Source organism: Antedon mediterranea, chromosome 3, assembly GCF_964355755.1.
Source record: "Antedon mediterranea chromosome 3, ecAntMedi1.1, whole genome shotgun sequence".
NCBI classification, from domain to species: Eukaryota; Metazoa; Echinodermata; class Crinoidea; order Comatulida; family Antedonidae; genus Antedon; species Antedon mediterranea.
Window position 1 is genome coordinate 18,205,900 of NC_092672.1, and position 25,581 is coordinate 18,231,480.

General features: G+C 32.8%; 1 protein-coding gene and 1 non-coding gene across 4 annotated transcripts in view; both read left to right on the forward strand.

The window, feature by feature from the left end:
- Positions 1 to 851: 851 nt before the first annotated feature.
- Positions 852 to 25,581, forward strand: part of LOC140044990 (rabphilin-3A-like) — a 37,453-nt gene continuing 12,723 nt past the window's right edge. For 2 of the 3 annotated variants that reach the window (XM_072089716.1, XM_072089717.1), the window contains exons 1-8: positions 852 to 937; positions 4,141 to 4,491; positions 6,577 to 6,720; positions 17,281 to 17,410; positions 20,139 to 20,225; positions 20,970 to 21,126; positions 21,746 to 21,847; positions 22,496 to 22,684. In XM_072089716.1, the coding sequence (XP_071945817.1) occupies positions 4,415 to 4,491; positions 6,577 to 6,720; positions 17,281 to 17,410; positions 20,139 to 20,225; positions 20,970 to 21,126; positions 21,746 to 21,847; positions 22,496 to 22,684 (886 nt within the window). In that variant the 5' untranslated portion in view covers positions 852 to 937; positions 4,141 to 4,414. The remainder of the gene's footprint in view (positions 938 to 4,140; positions 4,492 to 6,576; positions 6,721 to 17,280; positions 17,411 to 20,138; positions 20,226 to 20,969; positions 21,127 to 21,745; positions 21,848 to 22,495; positions 22,685 to 25,581) is intronic. The other variant, XM_072089718.1, reaches the window with a different exon arrangement.
- Trnav-aac (transfer RNA valine (anticodon AAC)) lies at positions 13,282 to 13,354 on the forward strand. The gene has a single exon. It is a non-coding gene; the product is annotated as a tRNA-Val (tRNA).

Consider the following 25,581-nt stretch of genomic DNA (forward strand, 5'->3'; position numbering starts at 1 on the left):
GACAAAAAAAAAATCCGCATGCAAAGATGTCAGTTATAATAATAACATTTATTTGGAACAACACTTTTTAACAGTGGCACACATGCGTAGATGGTGCGTCCATACAAATTACAAAATTTAATACAAAAACACTGGAAAATAAAAAAACTGAAGCTAAAACATTTTTCATATTTGATTAAGAACTAAAAACATAAATTTGACTCAACGCTATTACAAAACTTATTTTAAAACTAAAACTACACTAATACAACTACTAGTTTTCCAAGAGCAATGGAAAAGAAAACACACATTTTTAAAATAAAACAGTTCAAAGTTGTGATACAATTTCATTTCATAGTTTCCAAGCACGGCTTGTGTACATTTTGCAATAACTGTCAAACACAGCATAAATCTCATGAGAGTTATTTTTTTTTTAAATTACGTGCTTCCTATGACATATTTAACCTTAATAGATTAACCCAAGTATTTACCATTGCAATAAGATTATGTTAAAGTGTTTGCAATTCTTCAATTCTAATACAATGTATTACTTACTACAAATAAACAGGATGTTTAACATCTTCTTCACCTGACCCACAAACCCTACACTTATCATTTAGATTATCAATGTTCCACTTATTTGTAATTTTTCCAAGTGGTAAAGTGTTTGAACGAAGTTTAAATTTTAAACTTGAGCCATAAAAATCTGTTTTATCCAATAGGTAAGGTTCTAGCCCAGGGGACTCTTTTATAAAGAGTAATCAAGCAAAGATGTTATCAGTGTGTGTTTGCGCCCTCTTTTGTCTTTGTCTAATTAATCTTAAGTACAATACTGTACTACGAGTCTCGTATTCGGTATTGAAATCCGGTAGTTAGTGCGATCAGGAGCCAGTTTTCAGTCAAACAAAAGTCCATCAAAAATTGGTTTTATATTGGAAAACCCATAACAGACAGAAAGGTAATATTGTTACAATTATTTTGTTTGTACTAAAGTAGACATTATGTTTAGTAATATTTTTTTAATGAATAATATAGGCCTAGAATCCAATACGTTTTTATAGCAGCTGTTTTTGCTGGTGTGATGTGGTTGTTTGTTCATGACATGGATGGATTAAGATGAGCAGTCTGTTGTTTGTTTATTAATAAATGCTAATTTTGTACAATGTAATTATTGTGGTTCAGTGGAGGTGAAATATGTTCTGAAATCTTGGATACTACTAGATACCACACTAAATGTAATTTTGGAAAAATAATTTTTTATATTTAATAATATACAAATAATGAATGTTTATAAGTCGACATGTATTGTAATGAAACAAATAATGGCATGAGGTGAATGATGAAAGGTTATATATCAACGAGGCAACACGAATATAAAACATTCATTATTTGTTCGCCGTGGCTAAAGATACGGTATCATATCCTAACTTCCGTTTGCTAAAGGTACGGTAAAATTGCATTACGACATAATCAGCCAATGGGGTGCTGGGACGTGTGTGATGTCATCGTATAAGGACTTTGGATTTGCGACTAGAGAATGCCTATTGACGGCGCCAGCATGCATGGATGTGTGCGCTGATTCTGTGACTCAGCCCTGGGGTTAGACCTAGCAATGTTGAATCCAGAAGTTTAAAGACCCCTTCCCTACAATTTGTGACGTTTTGTAAAAATAATACAAATATATTACTTTAAAACATTAAACCAGGTCATTCCTTGTCTTAAATGTACGTTTTATGGTAAATTACGATAAAAAGTGAGAAACAATGCACTACCTAAGTAGCTCGCGGCGAATGACCTCTCATTGACAGTCTTTAAGCCTAGCCTAGCTAGACTGGAAAACCCGGTGTTTTCGCTGAAAAGTTAGTCTTCCATTTGTTTTGGCCTCACTATCGATACAGTTTAGTAATGTAATAGCAAAATTAGAAGTAATGGGATTATAATTCAATGTTGGAAATTGTGTTGCATCTAGTTCATTCGTCCCTAGTTACTATGAGGGTTTTATTTTTATTCCAAATGGCCTTATTTTTTATTAAACTTTGTTTACAAATGGTGACCATAAACAACAAGCAAATGCGGACAATAAAGAGGTCCTCAAATACTATGATTTAGACAGAGCCCCAGGGCTGAGTCACAGAAATCAGCGCATACATGCAGCTGGCACCGCTTTCCCTACACAAACAAACTCATATAATGAAGCTATAGGTTATAGTACGTAGTTTGGCTTCTTATGCAACGGTTTTCTGTATTGTAGAATTAAAATCAACATGTTTTGGCTTTTCAATAATAACAGACATAGGCTACATTTAGTTTGTTTTCACACACGACGGCGATAATATCGATAAATGAAGCATAAGAAAATGTTAAGCGTTTGATCAATGTTTTCGCGATATGAAAACAAATCCAAAGGCCTTACACGATGACGTCACACATATACCACATCCCCACTGACTGACTGATTATAACGTAATGCAATTTTACCGTACCTTTAGCAAACGGAAGTTAGGATACGGTACCGTATCTTTAGCCACAGCATTATTTTAGATTCCTGTCATTTTAAATGGTAGCCCCTAGCCAAGGCCTACATTTTATTCACATTGGTTAAAACAGTAACATTTGGTTTTTTAATAATATTATATTAAATGTTATATTTATATGTTTTTATAAACACACCTACTTTAGTGTTAATTATGTCAACAAATTACCAAACAATCCTAGGCCTAGCAAGGCTCAAACGCTTAGGCTAGGCCTAGCCTATACTAACAGGCCTAGGCTAGACCGTACTAGCTTGGCTGAAAGGCAAAACTTCGACAGACAATTGGAACTTATCTAGGCTAATTATGGTTTTTCCAACGATTCCATGTCTTGTAGAGATGTTCCCATTAATTAATCAAAATCCTACACATGATCTAAAGCTATTGTAAATTAAATGCCTTTTTGATCTAAATTAGTAAATATATCTTTCCAGAAATGTACTTCCATCGCAAAAAACCAGTCATCATAACATTTAAATCGCCACCATAGTCCAAAATAGGTGGCGTTGTTGTATTTAAAAATCAATAGTATAAAACAAAATATTTATACTGTATATTATAAACACAAAAAGATTTTTTTTTTCATACGCCAAAAAAAGTACTACCGGTATTAAACAATCGTATAATTGTGCGTACTATTGCACACCATGTGACCCACATTTGTCCAATCAAATGACAGGAATTTATTTAGGTGTTATTATATATATTAATTATAATTCATTAATTTATTCTCATAATTCCCATTAATCAGGCCCGTAGCCAGGCTTATGTTTCGGGCGTACAACAAACCATATAACAGCGAACCGCATTTAATCCACTCAAACCCCCATCCCCAAAATGCCCAATACCCGCTGTTATGACAAATATGGTCCGGGGCCAAAATCGGGCAGCCGGACTAGTTTTGGCTCTAAATTTAAGGCCAAAAGGAGTCCGCCACTGCCAAAATCGGTCTTGGTTTTTCTTCTGTAGATTTTAATTAAAATACCAGGCTTTGTTATCTTTTTTTGTAGGTTATCACATTCAACAGAGGGCATCTCGGTTATTCGAGCCCCATTTTAGTTCAAATTTTAGTGCTTGTTCAATTAATTATCTTTCTCATGAGTTGCGACCATTTCATTTTGATTACGTTATCATGTGAAAAAACTTGAATAACGTAGCTGGTCGTGTAATTTTAACTTTGAACAGTATATATTTGAATATCTTACAGCTCTTCAGAATTAAGGGTGACCTTGATGAATATAATTTGTTATGAAAGCTGATGAAATGTAGATAGGAATTTATATAAAAATTATGTTATGATGTATGATAATATGGTCAGTTGAAGTTAAAAAGTTTTTTCATCTCTTTCGTCAAATTCATAACAATTTCAAAGAGCACATAGTGCTTTTCTACGTGCCAAATTTTCATGTCATAGGATGGCGTAGATCAACATTTTACGACTACTGTACTATATTATTGTACAGTACCTGCATGATTAAATGATGCATGATATAATTCGTCAAAGTGACGAATTAAATTTTAGTTTTACTTTAGAGTTAATAAAATATAATGAATAACTCGAATTTTAAAAAGTGAACTGTGACATTTATGTATTCAACTTTGCCATTTATATTTTCTATTTTTTATGTAGGTTTACAGAAGATGATTATGCAAAATGTACATAGTAGAAATGTATGGCGGTATCTGACAAATCCTGTGTGAGATCATCGCTGTATAAATTTACTTCTACACCTCTACTGCTTAATGGTGCTCTATGATTGGTCTCTATTTCAACATAATTATATCATCCAATAATTGGTGTTTTGAGTCTCAGTACGCTCATTTTTTGTTTGCACATAAGGAGACAGAAATCAGTTGTTTCAAGAATTCTTTTTCTCTATCTCCAAGAAGTATAATCTGCAGGGATGGGTGAAATATCTATGGGAGGCTCTATGGATCGTTGGACATGTCCAAATGATAGACAACTGGCGTTGAGGGCAAAGTATGTAATTATGTACAAAAGTTAAACACATTTTCAAGATTTTTTTTAAAAAGCACACAATTTCAATATTTTTAAATTGGTGTTGGTAGCAGGTTTGTTACTATTTAAAGTGAATGAAAATAAATAAATAAAACTGTACATTAGGCCTACATGTCTCCCATTCACTAAATCCTCTTTTCTACATTCAGTCACTTAAAATTATGAAGATTCTTTGAATTTCATTTTGTTAATGTTATACAATTTTAAAATTTGAACCGCATGTTTATTTAGTGATAGTTAACCTCTTTTCCATGTATGAATATGAAACTTCTTTATTTGCTTGCTCGCTTTATTTACTGTACATATTAATATCCATAGTGATCGTAGTGAATAATATTCCAGGATACAAAACTATAACATTATAACCCATTCCAACTTGTTTAAACAGTGTTTGTTTTATCCAGGTTTATGGCAGGAAAAATATACATAGTATAGACTTACTGGTACATTATATAATAGTTTGTGAAACAGGCAACAATAAAATTAAAAATTTACTTAAACATTTATATAGGCCTATTATCTGTTAAATGAGTGAATTACAAAAGAAAAACAAAAATATCAATCCGTGCGCAATGCATTTTGGGATTTATAGCGGGCCGCTAAAATTACTAGAATCGGCTTATTTTTCACATTTTTAACCGTTTAAAGACAAACAAGTTATCTCAATAGGACCATTTCACCTTATTATATCTAAAAAACGTATGGAAGGTCTTTATTGTTTTTAAAGTTATATATACAGTATGCATTATTTTCTACTCATATTTTGATGTCTGTCACAAATGGGCATGCTCTGTTGCTGTGAAACAAAAACTTTGATTTAAATTGGGCCTAGGCATACATCAGACAAACTGCTATCATATCAACTTTTTGGTTGATTACAATTAACATGTACATAAAAAGCCAGATGCAATCGTTGTGCAACTTTTATGAATATGATTCACTATTTATCATATAGAAATATTTAATTAGTATTAAAGACATTTTTCTTACATAAAACAAGTTTTTATGGATAACGATTTATGCTTTCTTGTGATGTCATGATCAATAAGAACAATGAAATTGTTGTATTGCCATGATATTGTTGCTAATTAGACGTCATTGATTGCATATGTGAAAATATTATTTTCATCAAAGGCAACAAAAATAATTATCCTATAGTTCTAGGATGACAACTGTTTATCTAGTTATTGTCGATTATTATCGTCCTAGTATAAACAGGTCTTTATCCTGTAGTAGGATAATTTATCCAAATGAATAATTCATTGAAAGCAGCATGTATGATTACTGTTATTAGTGGCATTCTGAAAGCAGAATGACAATCAAATTAAAGTTAATTAAATAGTGAAAATGATGAACAGATTTATCCGAAATACCAGTGCGAATCATCCTGCCATTCAAAGACCAGAAATCTGCGAACTCCGTCAAGCGACAACTATGCCAACTAAGTCACAAGATAAACAAAAACATTGTCCCTGTATTCATAAGTAAAAAAGTTAAAGATAACATTAGGAAAGTCGAAAAGAAACCTACTATTATAAGTCAACAATGTGTTGTGTATAAATTTAAATGTGACTTGTGCGATGCAAGTTATGTTGGATATACATGCCGACACCTCTACCAACGCATTGTTGAACATAGTAGATGCTTATTATAGGACAGCATTTGAAGGATCATAACGTGATTGTTAATCCCAGTAAAATTAATTCATGTTTTAGTATACTTAGGAAATGCAAAAACAAATTTGACTGTCTTATCTATGAAATGTTGTATATCAGACAATTAAAATCTAGTCTGAATAAACAAAGTGACTCTGTAAAAGCTAAGCTTTTCATTTGACAGGATGTTAGACAATAGGTCTTTTGTTATTTAAACTTTGACCCTTGGCTTGTGCTACTTAATTAGTTGTTGTTTTATATTTTATTCATTGGACTTGATAATGACCCCATGATGGAGTCGAAACGTCGTTCTCTTTTAAGCGTTATTTTTATAATATGTATTCAAAATGATGAACATTAGATTTTTACCGTTTTTTTTTTTTTTTTACAGACTGAACACAGGTTGGTCATTTCATACTAAGGCTTCACAGAGGTACAAGAAAGGAGATTCTCTGTCTCATGAAGAACATGAAAGAATACTTCATGTCATCCAGAAAGCTGATAAGCTAGAGATTTTGGAACAAGAGAGAATTGGGTTTGTATTTTCATAATTCTACAGATTAGACAATATGCGTATTTAGGGTGAGGTGGAGTGTTTAGATTATCAACCCTAAATATCTAATTTGTAGGCCAGTCATCCTTCCAATTATTTTAACTTTCACCTGGGACAAAAGTTTCCTATTTTTGGATTTAATATTTTACTCAGCCTTAGTCACGAGGAGTCTTTTCAACAAATTACAATATGCTGAGCCTAAGAAGGTGGAGAGTACAAACGTTCCAACCCTGCCAATTTCTCCGGGAGATTTCCATTCATTTTGATTCCAGTTACATATTAATTAATTTTTAACAGTATGTTTGAAATCTTTTTCTTGAAGGTAGATTTCTTTAAATCCTCATTTATTATTTACTAGCAATTATACCCGCCCCAGGGCGGGTTTCAAAATTAGTTTAAAGGCTACTCAGTACATAACACCCGACGCCAGTATCTGTCTATATCTCACCAACTGCCACTCCTCTTCAATAAACACCCCATACTCTTCCTTAAAAACAAATTCTTCCCAGTGATGGACAAATTCAATTCAACCTAAGCTTCAAATTGAGAGGAGTATACATAGCTATGATGGGTCTAATAATGGTTGAAGTACGTTGTAAATTGTGTAAATGAATATGTGTCATATTGGCTGATAATTAAAATATCTAATTTAGATACTGCGGTCCCCCAGCCTTCTTTCTCCTTTCACCACCCCAGCCACCATCAACAAACCTTAACTCCGCCCCTAGACATTTCAATAGTAACTTTTCCAATCATATAGGGTACTTCATTACGGTAGTATTTTGGCTCCTCCTCCTCCACCCTACAAACACACCCCAGATCACTGGGTGATGTGTTCCAAATACAGTTTCGGTCATGGTGATAGGCCTACATCCCCACCCCAAACTCTCAGCCTCTTCCCAGGGATAATTAAATACTTTAACATTTTCCAACCACAATTTTGGTGTAAGCTAAATCCCCTATCCCCTGAACCCCAACTCCCAAACCCTATCTCCCAAACCCTATCTCCCAACCCCACTCTCCCACAATTGACGTTTTTTCCTTGGAGGCATGGTGATGTAGTTGAACACAGTAACAGTAAACAACGTGTGTATGTTCACACAGGAATGGATTTCTGTAATGAGACAATCCAGGAGGCCAATACATAGCTGGATATGGTTAAAGTACTTTGCTAAATGTGTAATTGAATAGGTGTCATATTGGTTAATGAATAAAATATGTATATCTATATACGCCTTGCTGAGGATAATTAAAATACTGTCAAACTTTTGTAGTATAATTTTACAATTCGATAGCCTACAACCCCGAGCCCTAGCAAAAAATGACATCACAAACGACCACACCACCCCCCGCCCCCACCCCTCCCACAAAAACCCCAGGAGTCGGGGGAATTTTTTTAAATGTAGTTTAAAACCTTCCGGGTACAATTGCCATCATTTTGATACCCCATACGTATGGTTACGTGCAGAAACGGAAATTTGTATAACGAACAAACATCGAAAGTGGGGGGTTTGACCACATTTTGGTCCCTAACATGGATCCTAGGTGGCGGATGATGTTGAAATATAGCTTAGAACATTCCCGGTACAATTGCGATCATTTTGATACCCCATATGTAAGATTACGTGCAGTAACAAAAATTTGTATAACGAACAAACAGACAAACAAACAAACAAACAGACAAACTCTCTCACTTATAATATAGATAATATAGATAGTACAATGAATGAATGATTATTTATAAAATGTGTATCTTGAATATTTCAAAAACACAATAATGTGTATTTGGAAAAGCATTGCTTTATTATCAATAGAGTTTGAAAAATGCAATTGGGCTATATTATGCAACTGCATGATCACTCTTGCAAAAAATGATAATCAGCATTGATATGTTTCTAAGTATTGTATATTTAACATTTCATCATCATACACTATCATACAAATAAATTATGAGTTGAATGGGGAGGATATTTTATGTGTTGACAGACTTTTATAAACAACTGATGAATGCTTATGAGTGTAATGGTACAAATAATGGCATGAGGTGAAGGATGAAAGGTTATATTTCAATGAGGCGAAGCCGAGTTGATATTCATTCCAGACAATGGTGCCTGCCTTTATTTTATATATAACCTTTTATCATTTACCAAATGCCATTATTTGTACAATTACACGAATATAAAACATTCATTATTTGTTTTATATTACATCTAAATATATTCCTGTCATTTGAATCAATTAAATGGTGGCCTTGCCAAGGCCTACATTTGATTCACATTGATTAAAACAGTAACAGTTGGTTTTTAATAATATTAATAATTATATTAAATATTATATGGATTTTATAAACACATCTACTGTACTGTAGTGTTAAAGACCTGTTCCCTAGAATTTGTGACGTTTTAGAAAAATAATTCATATTTATTACTTTAAAAATATTAAACTAGGTCATTCCTTGTCTTAAATATATGTTTTATGGTAAATTATTTTAAGAGGACGATTATGTGTTCACTTCTTGAACAGCCTGCATAACCTGTTTTGATTGAAATTGTTTATGGCTTGCCGATCTATGTTTTATATATATATATATATTTTATCTGTATCTTATTGTTAACCGTTTTTGATGTTGTATTGTTTTATGTTTCAAACCTGTTAGTGGCGGTATTTATCGCTGTTGGTTTTGATTGAATAAAATAAAATAAAATAAAATAAAATTATGATAAAAAGAGAGAAACAATGCACTACCTATAACTTAAGTAGCTCACAGTGAATGTCCTCTCGTTGGCCAAGCTGGTAAACATCGGTAACGTACGAACATCTGACGCTAGCTATAGCCTGACACTGTATAGTTGCTGCAATAATTATCTTTCTGTTTTTGCCAGAATGCGTTGATACAAATTGGGGGAAACCTAGTATTTTCGTTTGTTTTGACCTCATGATCAATCGAAAAGTGGGTGAATTACAGAAGAAAAACAAAAATATCAATCCGCACGCAATGCATGTTAGGATTTATAGCGGGCTGCTAAAATGATTAGAAACGCCTTATTTTTCATATTTGTAATCATTTAAAGACGAAAAAAGTTATCTCAATAGGACTATATAGTATTTATTTTTACATTAAAATGTAGTTTGTGAACGTAAATTAGATCTAAAAAACGTAGGGAATGGTAGTCAATTATGTCAACAAACGACCAAACAATCCTAGACCTAGCAAGCCTAAAACGCCTAGGCCTAATACTAACAGGCCTAGACCTAGCTAAATATGAAATATCTAGGTTAATTATGTTTTTTCCAACGATTCCATTCTAGTATTGAATAGCATGTGACCCACAATCCACCAATCAAATGACCACAATCTACTCTGTTATAATACTAATCTAATTATTATTTTATTCAATATATTTTAATTAATAAGTCAATTCAAAATTTTGGAAATTATAAATTAATTATAAATATTAAACTTGAAGTAGTCATTATAAATGATCACATCATCATACAATTTATATTGTGATCAGATATTCATTCTGATCATATCATTATAAATTACTAATTGCATGTAAAATAATTATCATAATTATTGATAAGTTTGTTAAAATTAAAGGTAATAATAAATGTGTATTTTACGAAATCGTAAAGTAATTGAATCAATATCTAGTTAATAATAAGTTAAGACAATAGTAAATTGATTTTTACGGTACAAAATATTTTAACTTTTTTACACTAGATTGTATCAGAATGCAGATTGTAGGAATATTAGTATCAATAAATAGTGTATTCTAAATCCCTAGTTAAATTGAAATGACAAACCTGTTTCTAAATTACGTATTCAGTACTAGAGTAATATTTAGATACAATCGACCATTTTAATTCCATCTTCAGCATGTAGTTATTATTTACAAGTAATAATGCGTTCTTCTAATATTTCATCCTATTATATACAGTTTAATAATTTAACTGACCTTCTAATATTTCATCTTATTTTACAAGCATATTGTAGATATTTTAGCCAACGTAGCTGAATGGTAACAGCAAGCTCTTCGTTGATCAATTATTGATTACTGTTTCAGGTCACCTTGGTAATTCTACAGTCCATGTCTGTTATTCATGAATATATAATAATTTACTGCGTTCTTGTTAACATGGTTTGCAAACCATGATGAAGGTTCAAAACAGGATTTTTAAATTGCATTTAGTATGTTCTCTATATTTGTTGTGCAACTGAAATTTTGACTTTTACAGTTTATTTGAATATGCCGATTTTATACTAAATATTAATTCGTCATTTAAGATAATTCATAATGATGTATTAAATGATAACTTTAAATATTTTAAAATAAATTTTTAATTAAAAACATTCATGACAGTATGTCAGACAAAGATTATAAGATAGTGCCTGCTTAGAGATAAAATACAAGATTTGATATCCCCGACAGAATGATATTTTGCTCAAGAATCAATCAAAAATATATATTTCCCGAAGCACTAGCTGATGGAAATATAATTCTCGAGAGCATAATATCATTCCCGAGTGGATGTCAAATCTTATATTTTACTGATATAAAAGGTGATATCTGTTATATTATTTTTTTTTTTTTAAATTTTATTTCATACTCATCCAACAGCGAGTAGCCCGCCAATTACAGGATGGATAAACTATTTAATAATTTCACAAGACAAACATATACACAAGATGCTCTACATAAACAAAGACTTACTATTAAGTCTTTGGGAGTGGAGTTGTAAATTGTCATGAGAAAAAAACCCTGACATATGACAGGACTTGAACCCAGGACCCTTAGATTGGTAGCAAAGCATCATAACCACCAAGCCACAGCTCCACTTATATAGCCAACAACAAGTAGAATATCTACTGGGTCGGGTAGCTAGGCCTCCTTTATGTAATAAGCCTGCCTATAGTTAGGCGTTGCATTCACCTAATATACAGATAATTACTAATTAATGATTCCTTGGTAATAAAATATTCACTTATGCCTAGGTCGTTTAAATAATAACAGAAGAATTTCCATCAATAAGCCTACATTAATAATAATAATTATTATCAGGTAGGTTGAATAAATAATAATTGTCTTCTTCGATCCGAATCACCGGAAGTTCAGCGTGCCGCACGTACTAGGTTACTACCGTGAGTATCGACCAACCACAAAACGTCTTTCCTCACGTCCATAGAGGGTGGATAACAAATGAGGGCGCTATGTATGCATAGTTTAAATAGTTTAGTTGATTAATTTCTTCAAGTAAGTTACGTGGCGCAGCGAGTAAAACTTTGTATCGTGATGATGTCAACTAATCTTTGCGAGTTCAAGTCTCAGTAGATGACTTTTGTTTATTAGTGTTCCCACACGAAAATGACACAGTCAATATCATTGTACTCGAGAATTTACTGGATTTTAAATGTTTAATGACAGGGACACGATAGTCACGCAGTCATGGGAAAATTACTCTGTCAATATCATCGTACTCGAGGAAATTTACGATTTAGGATTCTCGCAGCAGTAGTCATGTGATGCAGTTTCAACCAATCATGTTCACGTATTTACCTAGGCTATGTAATATAATCATTTATCACATATTTTGCTGTTCTTCTAAATACTATAAACATGAAAAAATTGTATCATAATAATCAACAATCATTTTTTAGATATTTATAAGTTTATAAAAGGATTTCTTATACAAAATTACAAGAATGTATTAATTTATTCTAAGATTTAAATTAGTTTAATATAAATATTAGACAAAGGTCTTAAAAACATTTTAAATATAAAGAAACACCAATAGCCAATATAAAAAAGGAAAAAATACAATGGGATCAGGCATTAAGCAGGCGGATGAAATAGGGGATATTTGGTACATTGGACTGATTTAATGGAGTTGCTAAGCGCCTTGGTTAAGCCAGAGTGCCATACGACATTGGCATATTCGAGCAAGGGCCTAATATACCCACAATAGACAGAGCATAGCTCTTTTTACTCGGGGTACCTGAGTCTAGAACTCGCTCATTTTCTCCTCCATCTGGACACTATTGAGTAAAAAGTGCGATTTATAAAGTACCACTCCTCCCTTATTCGTTGTAGTATTGAGCAGGGATTTGGCATGAAAATACTAAAGGCACATATCCTCAAAGCTATAGAGCCGTATATTTGAATTTGCCTTTTTTGTTAATTAATTTGTTTAATTAAGACGCCACAATGTGTGACACACCACAGCGTTATGTTGTTATATGTGGCTTCTTGGCGTAGGGGTTATCACGTCTGCTTAACACGCAGAAGGTCCCCGGTTTGAGCCCGGGCAAAACCTTTTTTTTAAAAACTTTATGGTGAAAAGTACTGTATGCGCAATATGATATAGAGTATAATACACTACAGTGTATCTTGTTTTTATTATTGTTTTAAATACTTATTTTGTGTAATCGGTATTAATTATCAATTTTACACATGTTTATTTTGCTTTGTGCTTTTTACCATTATTTATTTGTAATTTAAATGGATTAAAAAACTTTACGTAACCCACATTTTTGGTGTAAGAGGTTTCGTAGTGTAGTGGTTATCAAGTCTGCTTAACACGCAGAAGGTCCTCGGTTCGAGCCCTGGCGAAACCCATTTTTCTTAAACTTTATGGTGAAATATACTGTATAAATAATATGATATAGAGTATATCTCGTTTTATTACTCGGGGTACCTGAGTCTAGGATTCTCTCATCTTTTCCTCTTCTTCTTCGATCTGGACACTATTGAGTAAAAGTGCGATTTATAAAGTACTACTCCTCCCTTATTCGTTGTAGTATTGAGCTGGGATTTGGCATGAATATACTACAGGGACAGGGATATTTTAATTTCAAACCTTATCACGTCTCGAAGATGGTACCATATAGCCGTATTTGGTAGCGAGGTTATTGATATGTGACGTTACATCCGGTCTTACGACGTCTATACAGCTTCTTTTGCTGTACCCCGAGTATCGCACATTCGTGCTTGTTTAGACTCCTTAAGAAAAGAGTTTTTAGGATGTTATCGCAAATATGCCTATCCGATTTAAAATCGTTTTTTAGCATGACTCCAAGTATGTTAGCATGGTTGACAAATGTTAATTCATTGCCACCAAGATAAATTTTATTTTCATGAATATTCTTATTAATACTAAAACATATTTGTAGAGCCTGGCATTTAGAAGGGTTAAGATCCATCGCATTGTTTACGATTTTCATATACTGATAAGTATAATTGGTTAATTGGTGCCATTAACAGCATCATTAATAATTTGAATGGCAATAGGACTAAACTTGGTTCCTTGGAGGAAACCAGCATCTAACATGATAACAAAGGGAATTATTATACTTTACACATTGTTGATTTCCTGGATATGGAGGGGACGATAAATAAATAAGTAGTATTCAATATTAGTAAAAGATATATGGAACGATGGCATTATGTACACTGAGTATGCATAATACATCTTGTGCATTAATCGATTGGTGCTGACGTAGTCTACCTGACGGTATTGCTCTTATACAACGACAGACTTGAGATCAAGTACAAGATCATGTTTAAATTCGATTATGTTGAACAGATTTTATATTGCATTTCTTTTTGGAAATTATCACTGATATTCCAGAATATTGACTAAAATATAATTTTCATGTATGTATTGTAATGACCCATCTGTGTACTACAGAGCATGTGTATTTTACATGATAGAATTAAGGTTATTATATAACATTATTAACCATTATTTCGAGGATAAAGACTACTGTAAGTGCCCTGTTGTGTTGATGCCCCACTGGTTCACTTTCTTATCTAACTCCAACACTCTTGCACTCTTACCACTTTAATTCTTATGGCTATAACCCTCTTGCATACACATACTGTACATTTGGTATTCACCAAAATATGATTTTAAAAGAAACCTTTAGAATCATGCTCAAAATGACATGTTTTTTTTTTATTGGATTGCAAATTTATTATTTTATTTAAGTAAATATTATTCGTATATAAATCTTCTTATTAAATTCTCTAATTGCCAAATAAATATAGCTATTTGAACAAGGATAACAATAGCATATGCCACTGCATATTGATTAATTTGCAGTTCTTTGCCTACCTACTACACAACCACTCATAAGCACTCCTCATTAACATTAGCATTATGCTTGACTGATCCATGTGCATGCATGATAACTCTTCTATTTGGCCTGCTGTAGTATTGTCAAATATTTTACGGATCATTTATAGTATAAAGAAACAAAATTATATATATGCTACATAAAATGTGTACAGTTTATTTAAAAAATTAAAATAAAAGATCATTATATTTGTATATTTTTTATTAGAAGCATAACTTCATTAGCTAGTTTGCACTGGCATATTAATTGTTTTACTGTTATTATTAAGAACCAATTGTCATCATATGCAGAATTTGATGATGGTGGTTTGCGGTGATGGGTGTAGTGGCCTACAGTTGTTGTGTAGCTGTAGCGCGTATATCTAAAGGCTGCTACACACTAGGGCGATAACAATCGATTATAAAAGAATAAACAGTTTTCCTTGTAGAACTATAATAGGATAACCAAATTTGATAAAAATCATTTCATTGGACGTGTGAAAATATTATTTTCATCAAAGGCAGCATATTTAAATGTTTATCCTATAGTTCTATGGTAAAAACTTTTTAGATTTCATTGGTTTTATGTAGGAAAAATGTACTGTATGTATGTATCTGTTTATCGTTATCATCCTAGTGTAAGCGTGAAGCGTTTATATTAAAATAGTTAAAAAACAAAAATTTGTATTGTTCACTGGAGACACTTACGAAATAAACAGGGGTGCAGCCAGCGATGAAATCAAGGGGGGAGGGGCATCAACAGCTAATTGGAGTATTTTGCGAGCTAAGCGAAGCCCCCTGTATGCTTTGGCGAACTAGGGCAATCTAGATCATTTGAATCAGTTTACGCGTGCATAAATATGACAATGTTAACACTAATACACTTTAACAAAAAACCAATCTGAATAAAAATAGGGGGGAGTCAGGACCCCTGTGACCCCCACTGGCCTCACCCCTGATAAACAACAACAGTTTGATAGGGGGAGTCAGGGCCCCTGTGACCCCCACTGGCTGCACCCCTGATAAACAACAACAGTTTGATAGGGGGGAGTCAGGGCCCCTGTGACCCCCACTGGCTGCACCCCTGATAAACAACAACAGTTTGATAGGGGGGAGTCAGGGCCCCTGTGACCCCCACTGGCTGCACCCCTGATAAACAACAACAGTTTGATAGGTTCTACCCAAACCAAAAAAAACCTCCCTGCTTCAATCCTATTTATAGTTCCTATTTACCTTTTTTGGATTATAACCAATTGGCTACAGTGGAACATGTTGGGCGTGTCGGATGCAAAGAGCTTTCAATAATGAGTTTTGTAAATTTTTATTTTGGAATTTTATCTGAAAGCAGTTTTGAAAAAATTTGGTGCCAAAACATAAAGATAATTACATTTTTAATGATTTCTTAAACTGAAATCCTAAATCTTCTGTGACTTAAAGGACAACTTGACCGAGGAACATATTTTTACAATGTATTAGGGATGTACATATGATTTTAGAACAATCGCGAGATTAAGGATATCGCCGCACTCGCTCGCCGTACAGCCGTCGCCATAAATTGGTGTGATGTCACAGGTGCATCACAAAATCTACTTAATGAGTCCAGATAAGCAAAAATCAACATTTATATTTTGTACAATTTTGCGAATTACCTGTGACGTCATGGGAGTCGCATGGCATATAGAATATTTTACTGTTTCAGAGCTTAATTTATAATTTAATAATATTAATGGCATGTTATTGCATCACTGAATCATGAAATTAATATTGATTTGTGAATATTTATCAAATTGTTTGTTCATTTGGTTTTCAAGTTTAGTGTAACCATAGATTCTGTATCAAAGAAAAGTGAGTCTAGCGCAAAAACAATGATACGTTGGTCAGTTTTTAACATAATGTGGACTGAATAGCAACTAACGATGCATGTTAATTAAATCCTTGCTGTATATAAAACAAAAAAACATCCACCAGAAATCAGCAAATTTCCATAAAAACTATATTGTTTTTAATACTGAACAGGTCTCCAGCAATATGTCATTTCAATGTCAGTATTCACTTTGATAAAAATTGTCTTAATTAAAAAAAATATATATATATATATATATATTTACCTTAAAAAAATGAAATTTCAAGAAAAAGTAGCCAAACAGAAGCCCATTATCTGTCAGACAACTTATTTTTGGTTAAATCAGTTTAATATTTGTCTTTTTATGAAGTGAACAAAAAGTTATTGTTGTTTGTTTTTCTGCGGAAGTGACTTTAAATCTACATAATGACTTATGCAAAGTTTGATTTTATTCATCTTTTTTTTCTTCATTTTTTGTGGAAAATACACCTTTAATAAATGTGATATAGTAACAACACATCAGTTTGTTGCACTTTTTCGTACAAACTTTCAATCAACATCTTTATATTTTTATCTACCCACAGACGTTTGGTAGAAAGATTGGATAACATGAAGAAGAATGCTTTGGGTAATGGAACGACCCAATGTATTTTGTGCGGAGATGAGTTTGGTTTGCTAGGAGCCTCTCCATTAACATGTTTTGATTGCAAACGGGTAAGAAACATTTTTTGTGTGATAGAGAAAAGAACATTTTTGTTAAGGTTGAATTTCCTCTACTATACTCTCACAAAAAGAAATCCACCCAGAAGAAAATTCCAATCGATACCTATAAATACCAGTAACCAAATTGAACTAGTAACCAAATTGAACTAGTAACCAAATTGAACTAGTAACCAAATTGAACTAGTAACCAAATTGAACTAGTAACCAAATTGAACTAGTAACCAAATTGAACTAGTAACCAAATTGAACTAGTAACCAAATTGAACTAGTAACCAAATTGAACTAGTAACCAAATTGAACTAGTAACCAAATTGAACTAGTAACCAAATTGAACTAGTAACCAAATTGAACTAGTAACCAAATTGAACTAGTAACCAAATTGAACTAGTAACCAAATTGAACTAGTAACCAAATTGAACTAGTAACCAAATTGAACTAGTAACCAAATTGAACTAGTAACCAAATTGAACTAGTAACCAAATTGAACTAGTAACCAAATTGAACTAGTAACCAAATTGAACTAGTAACCAAATTGAACTAGTAACCAAATTGAACTAGTAACCAAATTGAACTAGTAACCAAATTGAACTAGTAACCAAATTGAACTAGTAACCAAATTGAACTAGTAACCAAATTGAACTAGTAACCAAATTGAACTAGTAACCAAATTGAACTAGTAACCAAATTGAACTAGTAACCAAATTGAACTAGTAACCAAATTGAACTAGTAACCAAATTGAACTAGTAACCAAATTGAACTAGTAACCAAATTGAACTAGTAACCAAATTGAACTAGTAACCAAATTGAACTAGTAACCAAATTGAACTAGTAACCAAATTGAACTAGTAACCAAATTGAACTAGTTACCTGCTGGAACTAGTACCTGCTGGAACTAGTTCCTGCTGGAACTAGTACCTGCTGGAACTAGTACCTGCTGGAACTAGTACCTGCTGGAACTAGTACCTGCTGGAACTAGTACCTGCTGGAACTAGTACCTGCTGGAACTAGTACCTGCTGGAACTAGTACCTGCTGGAACTAGTACCTGCTGGAACTAGTACCTGCTGGAACTAGTACCTGCTGGAGCAGAGATTCAACTTTAAATACTTATTAAACAAGTACTTAAAGCCTCTCATTTTCTCCTGGTGAGTATGGTAACAAATTTATAAATTGATAAGGACTAAGGAACGAGAGGAATATCTTTTTACAATACAGTATTGCAAACTCCTAAATCTCTGTCTGGACTGGAATTTATGTTAACAAAGAATTTGATGTGCCCATATAGACACGATGACATTATATCCATACCATATTTGATTACATCACATTTTTTGTCACATAAAGTTTGATAGGGATGTCCCAAAGAAGGGTTCTTAATGTACTTCAAATTAATGACAGTTTAAAAAATGTTAAATCCATAGTTATCTTTTGAAAAAAAATTTAAAATGTTTTTAATTTCTAATTACTAATAAAACATTAAAATAAATTTGAAGCAATTTTTCTGAAATGTTTTTTGTTGCTTTGTAGTTGTTGTTGTTATCTTTTTCTTTAGGATCCTGTATGGGACAAGAGACTTCTCTTCTTGTCTTCATCTAATACAGGATACCCAATAATAGGTCTTTAAAAGTTTAAAAATTATATCATATGTAAATTGTTATTTTTTTATTATTGAAATTAATAATAAATGTTCTTGAAATGAAATTAAATCAATTTAACCAGAGAAAAATGCTCATTATTTTTTGTTTATATTTTCACCTTTATTTTTTAATATGGAAAATATTATTTTGTGTTTCTATGCCTATTATTTTCACATGTTTTGTTTGAAGTTGTGGTTTTTGCCTACATAAACTGTCAGTTACTGTACATTCAATTTTAATATTTTTCAAATTATAATGGCAGCATACAATTAAGTAAAAAAGATGGTAAGATATTGTTGGTTGGGTATACTTCCTTTTATTACTAAGGGGTTTTTTAGTTGCATGAATTATGTTTATTTTTATGGTGTTTGCTATCCATGACAAGACACTTTTTAAGCCACTATGTGGCTGATGTTGTTGGTATGTTTTAAGGGCAGAGTCTAGGATTTCTTCTATAACTTTAATCATCAAATAACAATGTGATATAGAACTGCAAATTTGTTGTCAGCTGGTTGATAACAAAACCTATTTCTAAAGCCATTTGGCTTACATTTTTGGTGCTTTAATTTAATTAATTAATTTGACACAATAAATATGGGAAATCTGTAAGAATGAGAAAAAGTCACCCAATCGAGATTCGAACCTGGAAACTTCTGCTTGATATGCAGATGTTCTAACCATTAAACCACTGGAGCTTTCATGGTATTGTTGAAAGTCGATTGGATAGCGATTCTTTAATACTCTCGGCGTGGTACGCCGGAACAGCACTAGTCCCTTTAATTGTATGCATGCGCACCAGAGATCAAATACGTATATATATATTTGCTTAAAATACTTGTTAATGTTTTACATTTTCCTATTCTACAGTGGCATACAATATGGCTGTGTGCTTTCTTGTCCCAGCCAAAATATCCCCGATTATCTAATTTATAGTAACTTGGTATTATCTGATATTTTATCACATATTTATTTATCCTTTAAAAATATATAGTATTTACAAAAGAAAATTCAATTCTTTGGTTTAAGATTTTGTTGTTGAATGTATGTAGTTAATAATGCTTTTAATGTGTTTATTTTCTCCAGTCTGTGTGCACAAAATGCGGCGTTGATACCCTTAATTGCCAGAAACAACCTATACTACTTTGCAAGATTTGTAGTGAAAACAGAGAAGTATGTTTTAGTTGTATGAAATGTATACCGTATTAAACACAAATCTCAATTGTAGAATTGTTTAATGCAGACCTGTATTTAGAAATATATATTGTCATTGTACTATAATCTTTATCACAATAAAAATGTGTAAGCAAAATTGCAGTACAGTAGTATTTTCTTGTAGCGACCAACAGTAGGGTACAGTAGTTTAGTTGGCCAACCGCTACAAAGTCATGCAGCAGTTTTACAAAATTATATGCAGAATAAATCATGTTTTTTGGGGGATAAAATAACACATGTAAATCATATGAGTAATCTTGGCTGATATGTGTTCTGCCCTGCCTGCTTTGGGAAGGTTTGGATGAGATCTGTCCAAGATGACCTATTTTGTGCAATTTGTTTGTTTTGCATGATGTGGAAGTTTTTAATTGTTTTAAATTCTAAATGTGTATGAATTGAATCAATGTCGGATTTTAGAATTAGTGGTAGAGTTGTATGTGACCTTTTTCTGAACTTTAGTATGTGTAGCTCTGAAAAATAGAATTCTATGACTTTAGTTTGTTGGAGTGTGTGGCCGACAAGAAATCACTCTTTCATTATATTTTTTGTAAACCAAATTAACGTTACTGTATTTTTGTCTTCCATTGTCTGCATTCAAAAAAAGGGTCATAATATTTTAATATTATATTTTCATTTCATATCGTAGATACTTTTGATTAACCCAAACATATATAATATGAATAGTTATTAATTTATCTGTAGCTGTGGAAAAAATCTGGAGCCTGGTTTTTCAAAGCAATTCCTAAATATGTGATTCCTGAAAAACGGCAAGACACCGACAAGTATCAGGCCATGGGACCAAGCAGAACAGCTGCTACTTTACGTAACAGACAGCAGCGCACCGCAGGACGATCACGACGTAAGTCATACTAATTGTTAATTAAGTACCCGGTTTAAATAATCGAAGAAAGATTTAAATTTTAAGGGAGAATAATCTTTAAAACAATGAACTTTGAACAAATATTTCTGTAAAGAAATAGTGTATAGTGTGTTGCATGTCTTCGACAAATAATGTCTGGGAAAAGAAGGCTCACGCTTGAACGATTTTCGATTCTTGCCCTTTGATTGGTTGACTTGTGGCGAATCAACACAAAGTGAAGTCATGATGTAAGTCTGAGGACTGCATGTCCAAAAGACGAGAAAATAATGTATTGAAATTTACAACGTTGATATTACAAAATATATTACTAAATTTGTTAAGGTCATACAATTGCCTACTGAGGGCGCAATTTATTTGCTTCGTTCATGGCTAAAAATTATTATTTTCGACGAAGTCAAATTTTCATAATTCTTTCTTTATTTTAATATTGATACAAAATATCAACAGACAATGTATGCTATTAACTGTTAATGTTGCATCGTTATCCCTAGCTAGGTAGTAGGCCTATATACATATAAATGCTGCTTCCAAAATATTTATACTCTCGCATACTTTACTCATATACTGAATAATTGATGTGTTTGTATGATTTTATTAGCTGCTTATCACAGTGAAAGTGAATCAGAATCATCAAGTAGTTCTGATGATGAAGTTGCTATTCGCAAAAAGAAGTTGAACAAAAGGAACGGTGGTGCAATAAGTAAGTTTCTTATTTATCAAAAGCAGTCAGATGGTAAAAATGTACACAAATTGTGACCATCATTTCAAAGTTTTAGTCTAAATTTCCGTGCTCTGCACAGTGCATGCTCACAAATATACACATCCATGCAAATATATGAAATATTTAAAATGGTTTGAAACATACTGTATTATTGAAAGATTGATTTTGCCCAGTTACAACATTATAAGGTCTTGTACATGCATGTTGAATGCGCACACATTTGATCTTATATGATGATGGATAACCTGGAGTTTATTTTTTTTTTAAATATTTTTATTATTCTTTATTTGGTTCAATATATATAAAAACATATATCCGGCATTCCTCATATAAACTGCAAAGATAGTAACAAATATACATACAAAATACAAATCAATACAAAAAATACAAATAAATGAACTAATTATGATGTATTTATAATTATGGCCGCCGGTAATGAAAATATAACTAAAAGCAGAAAATCATGTGTAGATCATGTAACTATTGATTGCATACTACAAAAAATTGAATGGTGACAATTTTTCAAAATCCATTTTGACGTAATCTTGCTAACAGACAGACAAATCATTAATAACCTCCTTGACAGAGCTAATTATGATTTATAATACATGCTTTTTGTTTGTATAGCAAAGGATAATGACAATCTAAGCATTGCCAGCTCCAGCCACAATGAGTTAATAGGCATCTATGGAGCTGGTGTAACAGGAAGCAGGACAAGTCTTGGCAGCATGGGATTTGGTGCTACTAGTGCTACAGAAAGTACGCAACAAGAATCCGACAGTGATGATCGAAGTAAGAGTCCAACAAATACTGCAGGTATGCAATTTTCCATACTTGTTTGTTGTTCTTGAAGTTCTTATAAAGGCAAGATGGTCATTTCGATACACAATGTGGAGTAGAAAAAATGTGTATGATGAACAACCAAACAAATTCTTTCCCTTATAATATAGATTATAACCCAGATAAATTGTTTATGTAAGAAGACTACCCAGTATTCTTATAACCCAGGAGCCTTAATAACCCAGGTAATCCAATAGTCTTATAACCAGTTAGTCTTATTTAGGTACTTTTCTTATCCCAGGTACACTTCTTAAACCAAGTACTCTTAACCCAGTTTTTAGTCTTATTAAACCCAGTTAGTCTTATTAAACCCAGATAGGGACAGTGTCAAAATTATATTACTCCGTGAACGCAGTAAACACAAAGTTTACCGCGGTTAACGGATGTTAGTCTATGCAAAATCTTGTGGATTTCATTAATTGCGCTAGCAAATTGATTATTCATAAATAAGCAAATGAATATTCATGAGTAGAACCAGAGATACGCTCCGTTGATTTTTGGAGTTAATACAAGAGTTTAAACAATAAATATCCTGCCTAATTTGATTACATTCTACTGTTACTATTATTTATACCAGTAGACGTTAAAAAACAAGCCGCACACTTTCATGACCAGACAGTGGGCAAACCCTGTCAACATCTAAATGAACAAGACGGCGCTAATATTATTAGCTGAAAATATAATTCTGAAAATAAAATTTGTGTACTGCTTTTTTCTTTTTATTAAAAATAATTACATAGCGATTAACATTACACAAATATCTTACGGAAAATGGTCTTTTATTTTTCTATTTCTTCTATCCTGAGAATTTTTACAAGAGCGCGAAACAAATGTGTTAATAATAGCTGCGTTGTTCCAGACAAATCGCCACTTAGCTAGCACGAAACTATAGCCTACTGCTGAAAAAATGTTTTGCCAATTGTCAGCAGAAACGGACAGGTACTATACAGGCAAAAACACATTTTAATTTCTTGAGGTGCGTGTGTATGTCAAATGGATAAAATTAATAATCGTTCGTTCGCCGGCGAAACTCGCATGATGAACACACATGGTAATTTCTTACCAGAGGGGCGCATGTACATCAAATGGAATTTTCACAACAGTCGTTGGTTCGGGAAACATGTTGAAAACAAAACCTTCAGGCTCCAAAAATGAGAATTCTCCTGAATTGAAAACAGCAGAAACTAGAAAGCCACTCCGAGAGTGCATACCTCCGCCTACTGTAAATTCTCCTACATAAGATTTCTCCGGGAAAAAATATATATATTTGTGTGTGTCTTAATGCTGTTTGTGATTTAGGCTAATTTCACTACAAGCATGTGTATGCGAGTTTGATGTAATGGTTATGTAACAAGCCTTTCAATTAACAATAGCTTCAGTTGACTAACAATAGAACAGCAACGCGAAAATCAAACGAATGAATTTGAAAAGAAATAGGTTTTTAAACTACTCGCATCAAAAAAGGTGCACATTAAATCAAATTATGTTTTAAAATTACAAATCACCAATTATAACTCTTGCCTCTTGTACAAAAATGAAGTTTTTTGGACAAGTAGTTCTCGAGAAAATGCAATTTTAGTTTACTTAATACTTTAAGACTGCTCGCTGGCTTTTGAAAAATTCTGTCCTATCTTTTAACACTAGCAGGTCTGAAAAGTATACTAAAAAGTGGTTCAGAATTGGGACCATGGTCCCAAATGGTTCCAAAATTTGATGGAATGGTCCTTGACCACATATCTATCTGTATATTCATTTTGGTAAAGATCTTGTAATTACTTTTTGAGTAATCCTGCTAACAAACAGACAAACAGACAAACACACGCGATCGATTACATATACCTCCTTGGCGGAGGTAAACAACACTTATATAATGTATAATGTCTTACAAAGTGTTCAAACCGTTTACAGCATGTGCTGTTTTTTATTATTCAGTAAATGAAGCAAACGAATCCATAATTTTCTCATTAATATGAATGAGGCAAAACGTTAGTAGCGTTAGCACTTAACGCTTCAATGAACATGGTTACACCCACCTCATTAAAGAATTGTAGTACACAGAATAACACACCACGTTACACGTAGTAATATAATTTTGACGCTGCCCCTTAGTCTTATTGAACCCAGTTAGTCTTATAAACCCCAGTTAGTCTTATTAAACCCAGGTAGTCTTATTAAACCCAGTTAGTCTTGTTAAACCCAGGTAGTCTTGTTAAACCCAGTTAGCCTTATTAAACCCAGTTAGACTTATTAAACCCAGGTAGACTTATTAAACCCAGGTAGACTTATTAAACCCAGGTAGTCTTATAACCCAGGTAGTCTTATAACCCAGGTAGTCTTATAACCAGGAGTCTTAGAACCCAGGTTGTCTTATAACCAAGTAGTCTTATAACCCAGGTAGTCTTATAACCAAGTAGTCTTAGAAACCAGGTAGTCTTATAACCCAGGTAGTCTTATAACCAAGTAGTCTTAGAAACCAGGTTGTCTTAGAAACCAGGTAGTCTTATAACCCAAGTGGTCTTATAACCCAAGTAGTCTTATAACCCAAGTGGTCTTATAACCCAAGTGGTCTTATAACCCAGGTAGTCTTATAACCAAGTAGTCTTAGAAACCAGGTAGTCTTAGAACCCAGGTAGTCTTATAACCCAAGTGGTCTTATAACCCAAGTGGTCTTATAACCCAAGTGGTCTTATAACCCAGGTAGTCTTATAACCAAGTAGTCTTAGAAACCAGGTGGTCTTAGAAACCAGGTGGTCTTAGAACCCAGGTAGTCTTATAACCCAAGTGGTCTTATAACCCAAGTAGTCTTATAACCCAGGTAGTCTTATAACCCAGGTAGTCTTATAACCCAGGTAGTCTTATAACCAAGTAGTCTT